This window comes from Colobus angolensis, unplaced genomic scaffold, assembly GCF_000951035.1.
Source record: "Colobus angolensis palliatus isolate OR3802 unplaced genomic scaffold, Cang.pa_1.0 Scaffold174, whole genome shotgun sequence".
Taxonomy (NCBI): Eukaryota; Metazoa; Chordata; class Mammalia; order Primates; family Cercopithecidae; genus Colobus; species Colobus angolensis.
Genome location: NW_012114866.1, coordinates 2,789,037 through 2,800,028, shown reverse-complemented (window position 1 = coordinate 2,800,028; position 10,992 = coordinate 2,789,037). Strand labels below are relative to the sequence as shown.

Below are 10,992 nucleotides of genomic sequence, written 5' to 3'. Positions count from 1 at the left end.
ACAGGGGTGAGCCACTGCGCCCGCCCAAAAAAAAATTTTTTTTTTTTTGAGACGGAGTCTTGCTCTGTCGCCCAGGTTGGAGTGCAGTGGCTGGATCTCGGCTCACTGCAAGCTCCACTTACCAGGTTCACGCCATTCTCCTGCCTCAGCCTCCCGAGCAGCTGGGACTACAGGCGCCCGCCACCATGCCCGGCTAATTTTTTGGTCTTTTTTAGTAGAGATGGGGTTTCACCCTGTTAGCCAGGATGGTCTCGATCTCCTGACCTCGTGATCCTCCCGTCTCAGCCTCCCAAAGTGCTGGGATTACACGCTTGAGCCACTGCGCCCGGCCGATTACTTCATTTTTAATTATCAGTGTTTAGAATGAGTTAGTACGTTAGCATCCTGCAAAGTTGACCGATGAGTCTTTATTTTTAAAGTATCATTATGAAGATTTGGAGTTTAACATTTTTGATTTATTTTAACCCATTGCAATCATTATGCTCAGATTGTTCCCATATTTGGCCATGAGAGCTTCCTTAAGTTGACTCCTATTTGTTGTAACATAACGCCATTATCTTTGATAGCTTTCTTGCTGTAAGACAATATATTCCAGGCTCATCTGGGACATTTTCTGCCACAGACATAGAATCAGTCTTCTCTGTAATGGCTCCTAGTGGGAAATGGTATTTAAAGATTTCAGTCCGGGTACTAGAGGCTCCCAGGCTAGTTACTGATTCTTGCCTTTCGCAGTGAACGGAGCTAGAGAATCTCCCTCGCCTTTCTTTTTAGAGACACAAAATACATTTGGAGCATATTGATATTTCTAATTCAAAGTTAAGAATATAGATTTTATTTAACTTATTTAATTACTTGCTTTACCCAAATATGTGCTTGTGTGTGTGTGTGTGAGAGAGAGAGAGAGAGAGAAAGAGAGAGAGAGAGAGAAAGAGAGAGAGATTGAGAGAATATATACATCATGAAATCAGGAGGACAAGCAGGAGCTAGATCATGTAGGATTTTAAAAGCTGGGGTAAATAATTTATTTTTTTTCTCAGTGCACTGGAAACCACTGAAGAGTTTTAAGCATGGAAATGCAGTATTTAATTCACATTTTAAGAAGAGCATTCTGGCTACTATATAGAGAGAGGCAGGACCGAAGCTGAGAGAACAGTTAGTCTCTGTCAGGAGATGGTGGCTTGCACCAGGATGGTAGCAGCAGAGATGGAGAGAACGACACAGGTTTGGTGTATGTTTAGGAGTAGAGTTGACAAGACTTGCTAATGGAGAGGAAAAGGGAACTGAGAGAAAGAAAATAATCCTTAGGTGGCAAAAATATATTCTTTAACACGAGAGGAAACCAATATTGAGATCTAGTTTATTAAAGGTGTTTTACAGCTAAGTGGCCAGAGTTTTTTAAGGCAAGCAATGTTATCTCTCCCTTTCTTGTGTCATCAGGCCATATCTGATCCTGGCAAAAGAAACTGGCATACAGACTGTGCTGGTGCAGACTTTTTAAAAAAAAAAAATTAGGGAGATTAGAAATTTAAGCTTGCTATATCCTTTTGTGGAATTCGTTGCTGTGTTGTAATAAACAATCATTTTTCTATGATTGAAGTTAATTTTATAGTAAAATGCTCTATTACTGTACAGTGAAAGTGATATAAAGATCAACTGTATAGACCATTGTTCTCTAGGAACCTCTGAGTCAAATGCATATTTTTATTTAATATATATTATGTTCTCATTACTGTGCTACATACTGGAAAGAATATAGAGTATAGGATATGGTTTCTATCCTTCATTAACTTAGAATCTGGTTTATTAAATGAATTTTATTATAAATAATTAGAAACACAGTTATTCTATCTATTGGGAAATAGCTATTTCACTTAACATTTCTGTGATGCAGTTCTACCACATCTGAATTAAATTTTCAACATGAATACAGCACAATATATCTGTATCTTGCAATATACTGTTACATTTTTTTTTCAAAATAATGGCCAAAGTATATTTATTTATCTTGTTTCCAAAATAGATTATAACTTGGTATATATCTTGCAATTCTCATATATCCCAGTCTCTTACACATATTATGTACATTTAATCCTCAGTATATACTTTTGGATTGATTTGTATGTAAAGTATTCACCTTATCATTTCCTTTGTTGCTTTGCTCTTTGGTTATGGTAGCTTATATAGATCTTGAGGATTCTTTTTATGGCAATTCAGTTGGGATATAATTTTAAAAGAGTCATATTTACTTAGCAAGTATTTTAAAGCCATGGTCTGGGGTAGGTATTGAAGACCATGCAGAGTTGAAGAAGAGAAGGTTGTTGCCACCTGTCAGTGACTTCTTTTGAGTTCTCATCCTGTTTATATTCTTTATTTTGTGAAGAACAGTGCCCAGCATGTAGACACCATTAAATGTTTACTGAATAAATTAATGAAGGATGAACAGATCTATCAGGGAAGAGAGCACATGAGCACTGTACAGAAAGCATTGAAGAGTAAATATCATTTAAAAAGCAGAAATAAAATGTTCCTGAATTTACAGAAAAGTATTACTGCTTGAAGCTAGGATTTGGAGCAAAACAGTGAGGGAAAGGGAAGGGCTGACCCTTAACATCATTATGAAAAATGTGACATGGTTTGAGCTCTGAAGGGAGTATTAGGATTCAGAAAGGTATAAAACATAGTTGTAGGCAGGGAGCACAATGCTCAATTATGTTTTTAGTGCTGAGGTTTTTTCTTTATAACTCTTGTCTTATGCTTGTTTTGCAGACAATGTATTTCAAAGGCATTGAAGCAGGGAAGGTTCCCTATTTTCCTCACGCAGATACTATCATCTATTCCATCTCTACAGCAATTTGCTTCCAGGCAGTAAGTATAGCTTTTTGAAATGAGAAATTGAATGATTCCTGTGTCTAATGCACATTAATCAAATGGGAGAAAAACAAACTCTGGGAACATTTCTATTTACAGTATTACATTTTAATCTTTTGTTTTTTGTTTTTTGTTTTTTTTTCAGCAAGATAGCTTACAGGCTTCTAATCTTTAAACATGTTAACTTAATGGGCTAGGTCCTTTCTATGAGTACACCAATTTTTAGGTTTTAATAGACTACAATTTATAAGTAAATTATTATTCCAGTACCTTGGGAAGAATGCCCCAATTTAATTGTCCTTCCCTTTGATTAAAAAAAAAAAGGATAATAGGGATATGCTGTTAATAGTCATAGGCATAAATATAAATAATTGCACTTCTCCAATATTCAGAATGAGGATGAGGAAGAACTAGTTTCATATAAGCATTGCTCAATCTCTAAATTCTGTAACCATTATTATTGACATTAATGGTGTTAGGGCTGTTTTAAAATTTTTGGAAAAACTTTTATTTGCTCTTTCTCACAAAATGCTGCCAGGTTGAAAAACTCATTAAAACTAATGAAGTATCAATATCTCAGTAAATCCTTCCTGATAATGACTATTCACTTAATTAGTACTTCAAAAGCAACTTTTTTTTTTTTTTTTTTTGAGATGGAGTTTTGCTCTTGTCCAGGCTGGAGTGCAGTGGCACAATCTCAGCTCACTGCAACCTCCGCCTCCTGGGTCCAAGTGATTCTCCTGCCTCAGCCTCCCAAGTAGCTAGGATTAAAGGCATGCACCACCATGCCTGGCTAATTTTTGTATTTTCAGTAGAGACGGGGTTTTTCCATGTTGGTCAGGCTTGTCTTGAACTCCTGACCTCAGGTGATCCGCCTGCCTCAGCCTCCGCAAGTGCTGAGATTACAGGTGTGAGCCACCGCGCCTGGCCAAAAGCAACATTTTTATTTGAAGGCATATTTATGAAGATTCTTGATAGTTACCAACTTAAACATCAATACACTTTTGTGTATTTCATCACTTTCAGTTTTCATTTATACTTACTAAAAATATTCTCAAATGTAATATTCTTAGGCTGTCATGGAAGTTCAGACTTTGAGACCATCTTACTGGAAGTTCCTTTTAAGACTCACCAAGGGCAAGTAAGTGACTAAACAGTTTTCTTAAAAATATTACTAGTGGTTTTATCTTTTTGAGAGAATATTCTTTCAGTGGTAAAGTAGGTATTTATATATAAATAAAATATGAGCAACTTACTAAGAATAACATGGGGCGTTTTTTGAGTGATCATTATTCTGACCATTCTTTTCCCTGTATAATGTAGATGTTTTAAGTGGTCTAGATTAATATCATGTTGATTTGCTAACTACTGATTAATTGCTACATAAATACTTAAGTCTGACTGTTTGAATCATTGGCCATTTCTTTTTTATTAAAAATATTAAACAGATTCATTAAAGATCATGTCTACTTAATTAAGTGATTTCCATTTTGGAAATAGTCATATTGCGTTGCTTCTTGTTGTAAGTATACTTTCCTCTACCTTGCATATCATTTTTGCTTTGTTTTGTTTTCTCCCCTGATCTTAATCTAATTCTTTGGGAGGCATTTTGACCTAATAGAAAGAGCATGGGTTTTAGAGTCAGGCAGACCTAAATGTGAGTCCAGCTCTGCTACCTTCAGCTGTGTTACTATGGAAAATTATTTACCCTCATGCGCGTAAGCTTTTTTCTGTCTACAATGAAACAATAATACATACATTGTATAGTTGTAGGAAAATTAAGATGCTTATAGTAGCACTGGGTAAATTGCACATATTACTGTCATTACTAAGAATAATAGCAAATACTTGTGTAGTGCTTACATTGTCCAAGGTGTGGTTTTAAGAGGCACACATACAATATACATGTATACATAAATATGCATTTAATCCTTAAATCCTAAATCTATGAGTTAGGTACTATTATTATCCCTGTTTTACATATGAGGAAGCCAAAATGTACAAAGGGGTTAGATAGCTTGCCAGAGTCACTCAGTTAGTAAATGAAGGAGCTGGAACATAAATCAGGCAGTCTGGCTTCAGAACTTTCCCTCTTATCTGTGTCGCTGTAGATCCTTTATTTATTATTGTGTAATCATTTTTTTGTCATTTAGTTTTCTGCACATTAATGAGTTTTACTAGCTGATTATTTTGGAAGGGAACTTACTTTGGAAAAGTACTCAAAGTCACATTTATAGGCTGTCAGAATAATGCTGGCCAGTGATTCAAAACTAATTTCATTCAGCTGTTTTCTCCAGAAAGGAAATAAGGAAATGCTTGTGAATAAGCACAGAGACCCAGAAGGTCTATCCTGTACATTAGCTAAATTTGTGTATTTGAAAAATGTTATATATCTTAGGTTAGGTAATGGATAACATTAGGGTATGTTTTTACTGTGTTGTGTCTATTAGACATTTGAAAACCTGTATGCTGTTTGCCTTTTAGTCATTAAACATTTCCACATTTGAATGTGTTTTTATTTGATTGTGAGACATTAAGATGTCAATTATGAGAGGAATTACATTTAATGCTTTTGCCTCATTGGTAATGTTAGCTCATTTTTTGTTTAGTTTCCTGTGAATTCATTCATCATAAAAATAATAATGAACCTAATTTTCTATTTGATACAGTCTAGTGGAAAGAATTCTAGAAGGGTTTGAAATAATGATTGTAATCTCTGCAGTTTCAGATCTGGGGATTATCTCTTTAAGTAAAATATGAGACAGTGTATCTCGAAGAAAAGCATTCATGTGACTTGAATCTGCCATTGAATTTAGATCCTTTGCTACGTTAGCCTTTTCTGTTTTCCCATCCCACAAAAGATAAGTCAACTAAAATGAATTATTTTATAAACTATATTAATACTTGGTTTACTGTATTCTTTGTTTTACAGATTTGCTGTCATGAACCGAAAAGTCCTTGATGTTTTTGGTACTGGTGCATCTAAACACTTTCAGGATTTCATCCCCAGGTTGGATCCAAGATACACAACTGTAACACCAGAGTTGCCCACAGAGTTTTCTTGAAGATGACTGTAATTTATTAATGTGACTAAATGTTTCATCTTGAAGAGTTAATTATGTTGAACACAAAGGAGGGGGCCCAAGCTCGAACTTCAGTGTTATTTCAGTTAGAGATACTCTTTTCATTTGTGTTGTTTTTCTTATGAATCAGAAATTCAGAAGCTTTTTAGGAAGATGTTGCTTAATAATTAAGCTTCCTCCATAGCCAGAATAAGATTCTGGATCACTGTAGTGATTGACATTATTATATATTATTGATCAAATTATGTCCATAAGCAATATTATATAATCTATGTAGAAGTGTAATAGCAAACAAGAGTACACTTAAAATTACTTTAAAAGATGTCTTTAGTTCATTCCAATATAATTCTTGATTAAAATTAGGATTATTTCTATGTTTGAGGATTTACAAAGGATCACGGGTACATGGATTTGGTCTGAATTTTTTTAAAAGTTTTGAATTGGTATCTGTAGTAGTGGAATGTTATAGATTTGAAGTAACTCTCCACGGACAGTGCTGCTTTCGTGTAGAGCAATTTAATTGGAGAAGTGGCCATTCTTACTTCAGGGATGCAAAGATGGGTCTCATACCATTTGGATAAATGTCGTGGTATCCATGCTTTTCTTTCAACTAATAACATCATCTCTCTTCATGACCAGTTAGTTGGGATATTTGGCAGCCTAGCAAACCTATGTACTAATGGCAGGTTAGGGGTAAATGGAAATGGACACATCCAATAGAGTTGAAATGTATGTTTTAATCTTTCACAGAAGTATTACACTTGAATATTTAAAAACAAAACTTTTTTTTGAGACGGGGTCTCATGGTCTCGCTGTGTCACCCAGGCAGGAGTGCAGTGGGCGGATCTCAGCTCACTGCAAGCTCCGCCTCCTGGGTTCACGCCATTCTCCTGCCTCAGCCTCCCGTGTAGCTGGGACTACAGTCGCCTGCCACCTTGCCCGGCTAGTTTTTTGTTTTTTAGTAGAGATGGGGTTTCACGTTGTTAGCCAGGATGGTCTCGATCTCCTGACCTCGTGATCCACCCGTCTCGGCCTCCCAAAGTGCTGGGATTACAGGCTTGAGCCACCGCGCCCGGCCAAAAACAAAACTTTCAAACTTCCTATAGGTTTATTATATTTGTTTCCATTTATATGGACATAATTCTTCATAGCTCAGTTTATATGCCATTGTTGTGTTAGAAGGGATCAAAATCCTATGGAACAAAGTAGTCTTGGCAAGTTGGCAGTTTGTGTCCTCTCAGCTGTTTAACTTATGTAATGGATGTTTTGCACCTGAAAACACTATAAAAATCCAGTGTTTATTTAAAAAGTCCATTTTGTCACTAATTGGATTCAGGTTCTCCAGCCTTCTTCTTGAATATCATTGTCACCGTTTTTACTGTTAGAATAAAGAGGTGACACCACAAAGTCCTGCTGATAATGAGAGTAGTTCAGGACAGCTGTGATTGAAATATGGTCACTATTTACAGTTTTTAGGGAAAAGTTATACTTTTCTATGTTAATAAAAAGCTGAAGTGGTCTACAGTTAATATAACATGTAGGGATGATGATATTTTTAAAATACATTTTGTTGCTAAAAACTTTTTAGGCCATTGCAAATTATGCAGTAGAACTTGTGTTGCAAAAGGAATTATAACCCACACTTTAGAAATGCTTAATCCCCCATATTCAATTTCATCAAGCCTTGTATACTTCTTCTTAAATGTAATTCAATCCTTGGTTGTTATGGCAAATAGAAACCCAACAAAAAGACAGACTCTGGTACCATGGTAACAGAGCCACTTTATCATTTGGTCAAAATTTGGCATTATGATTAGCCTTTTAGAATCGACAATGCTGTTTAGAATGGGCAATGCTGTTAAAAGATCATTTTGGTTTCAGACTTCAAAGTTGATTAATAAATTTAATCTTAACTTTTTATTCACTGGAATCAAAATGATGATTGGTACTGTGTTTACTGTTTAAAATGAAGCACCGAGAGAGCACTGCTAACTGCACCTCATTTACTTTATCCAGAAATTGTGCTTATATATTTTCCTGTCAGGTTAAAAAAGATGTTTTAATTCATAAATTATTGTTTTCATTGACACTAAAAGACTGTGATATTGAAAGACGAATTATGAAATTTGCTGAGATTGTTCAGTAAAATTTTGCTGGTCAAAAAGGTGTATTTCTACAATTTACTTTTTCATTTTTATAAATTGCAGTCATTTTTCAAATTTATATAAAATGTAAAATGAAATAGCTATCATGAAGCAGAACACAATGATGAATGTATAGGTTGAGTGGATAGTTAACCAATTTGCAGTGGTGGATTGAAAAGTCCAGTTTGATTTCATTGGGACAGACTGCAAAGTGTAGTTGTTTGAGCAAACACAAAGACACTTTGTGTTTTTGAAGACAATCAGAATGATTACCTTTCTACCTCTAACTAATCAGGTATTGATTGACAACTTTTTGGCATTATAAATAAAGTAAAATAGATCTCTGCATTCCAAAACATGTTTTTTAGTTTATTTATATCCTGAAGAAATGGTAAGTTTTCACTGGAACTGATTACAGTAAACAATACTATGTCCCCTTAGTCTTTCTGACATTTTTATGTGGATTAAGATTGAAAAGCAGTGCATTTGGGGCAGTGGTATTATGGTCATCTCATTGCTATTTTCTGTTTTAATAAAATCCTAGAACTAGTACCAACCGAGTAAAGATTGAGTTTGCAAGATAACAGATTGTCTCAAATCTATTCAATTCTCAACAGTTTTTCACCAGATAATTTCAGGATCCATTTTATTATGCATTTTTGAAGTAACACCTTTGGTTCAGTTATATTTTCCCATAAATTCTGCATTTGCTTCTGTAAACTTTTTTCTTGAACTATAAGCATAGTCATCACTCAGTTGATATCTAGTTTATTTTTTGCCTTCATTTGTTGTTTAGTCAGTTGTTATTTAATTTAGAATTTTATCTTTTTTTGGCTCTCAGATTTTATAATGAACTTTTATTAGAATGAACGTGTATGTTTTTGATGGCATCCAAACTGAGCAAATGTCACATGGTATTTTCTTGTTGTGCTTGAGTCTTCATCACCTTGTAGATTATATCTAGGTTAACATTTCATTTAGTTGTTAATGCTGACAGAATTGTTTCCTGGTTATATTTTATTATATCCCTGAGCTTATGGGTGCTCTACATTTCATAGATAGTGAAAAGCAATGTCCTTTACTCTCAAGGAGCTTCATCTGCTTGCCTGTGTCACAACCTCTCCCTTGGTGCTAATTAGGAAGCTTCTTGTGGGGCTGAAGGGAAATGACCACTGGAGCAATGACCCAAATGTTGTTTTGGAGCAGAGAAATTATTAGCCCAGAGATTCCTTAAATTCTCCATGTGATTTAATTTTTATTTTTTGAGATAGGGTCTAGCTCCATTGCCCGGGTTGGAGTACAGTGGCGCAATCGTAGCTCATTAAAACCTCAAATTCCTTGGCTCAAGCAATTCTTTCCCTTCAGTCTCTAATAGCTGGGACAACAGACATGTGCCAGCATGCCTGGCTAATATTTAATTTTTTTTTTTTTTTTTTTTTTTTTTTAGAAACAAGGTGTTGCTATGTTGTCCAAGCTGGTCTTGAACTCCTGGCCTCAAGTGATCCTCTTGGCTTGGCCTCCCAAAACTCTGGGATTCCAGGTGTGAGCCACAGTACCTAGCCATATTTTTATTTGTATGAGTAATAAGTAGTTTGACACAGCAACGAAGTTGTCCTTTGTTTCCCAAAGGCAAAAGTATACATTTCTTGCTAAGATATCTTATAAACATTCTCTCTCCTAATACCTCCTCCTCGTAATCATTTTCACATAGTCATACTTCACTCAGCTGAAACCGAGTGGCCAAGAAAAAAATACAAGAAAAGGAATAAGAAGTGAATATTTTCTTTAGGGCCTCGCTTTGAATGTGATGAGTAATAAGGTTACCTTCATTGTGGAGGTGATGTTTACAGTTGCCTCCAGCCCTTTATTGTTGGTGCTGAAGCTACTGTTGGTGCCAGCTCTATAATTTCTTCTTCTTGAGGAATTAACAAAGAAAGGAGTGTCAAGGACTGAGATGACCCTGAGATTGGGGTGCTGTCTTGGATTCTGCGGCTGTGTAGTACTGTGTTTCTGTTTAAAGTAGTAACCTCAGGTGATTTGTAATAGCCCTGTAGTTGCAAAACGGGTAACTACAAAGAAATGAAACTGACTCTAGTGTGTGACTTCTGGAAACAGAAGTGGGGCAGTAAGTTGGCCATTGATGTAGCTTGTGCCCTAGGACTGCAGCAGAGTAGTGAGTGAACGGCCTTAAGCTTACAGCTGTGGTGAATAAGAATGTGTGCTATTTTACACACAGAGAAAAATGATTGACTTTTGGTTGGAGGAAAGAATTTGTATCTGGTCTTTCGGAAATGATTCTGTTGCTGTATTATGTGGGCTCTCTTTCTCTCACTGCCCCCTCCCCCCACCACCTTGTCCATTCTCTGCTTGCTGGTGTTACTTTATGTTAACTATTCTCCTTGGACTTCATTGCAACCGTTTATGCCAGCCGTTGAAGTGAGAGGCTCTGGAGAGATCATAACGGTGATAACAATGGAGTAAACATTTCCAGGGACACTGATTTTTTTATATGCTCTGTATTTCTTAGGCAGAATGATGTAGAAGATAATTGCACAGATATGGAAGGAGATTTTTCTCTGTATGTGAAGCCTTTAAATCCAGAACAATTAATTTCTTCTCTTTTTACAACCCCGTAACATCACTTGACTCTGGAATTTCCTATTTTCTTTTACTTTCTCCATTTTTTTTCCATCTGTCCCTCCTACAAATGTGTTTTACGTGAAATAATGTATTGAGTTTTATCTTTTCTCCCAGCAGACCTGAAAATCCCAGTATATTACCACAGACACACATACCATCTGGTCAACAACAGGGACATCAAGGCCAAGTGCAGTTTACACTTCTTTCTTTAGCTCACAAACTACTATAGCTTGCCTGTTCAGTTTTTTTTTTTAATG

General features: G+C 35.7%; 1 protein-coding gene across 2 annotated transcripts in view; it reads left to right on the top strand.

Moving 5' to 3' along the window:
* The window catches only part of TMEM135 (transmembrane protein 135), a 261,850-nt gene extending 255,119 nt beyond the window's left edge, over nt 1-6,731 (top strand). For both annotated transcript variants that reach the window (XM_011938485.1, XM_011938484.1), the window contains 3 exons: nt 2,767-2,865; nt 3,942-4,009; nt 5,801-6,731. In XM_011938485.1, the coding sequence (XP_011793875.1) occupies nt 2,767-2,865; nt 3,942-4,009; nt 5,801-5,933 (300 nt within the window). In that variant the 3' untranslated portion in view covers nt 5,934-6,731. The remainder of the gene's footprint in view (nt 1-2,766; nt 2,866-3,941; nt 4,010-5,800) is intronic.
* The last annotated feature ends 4,261 nt before the right edge of the window (nt 6,732-10,992 follow it).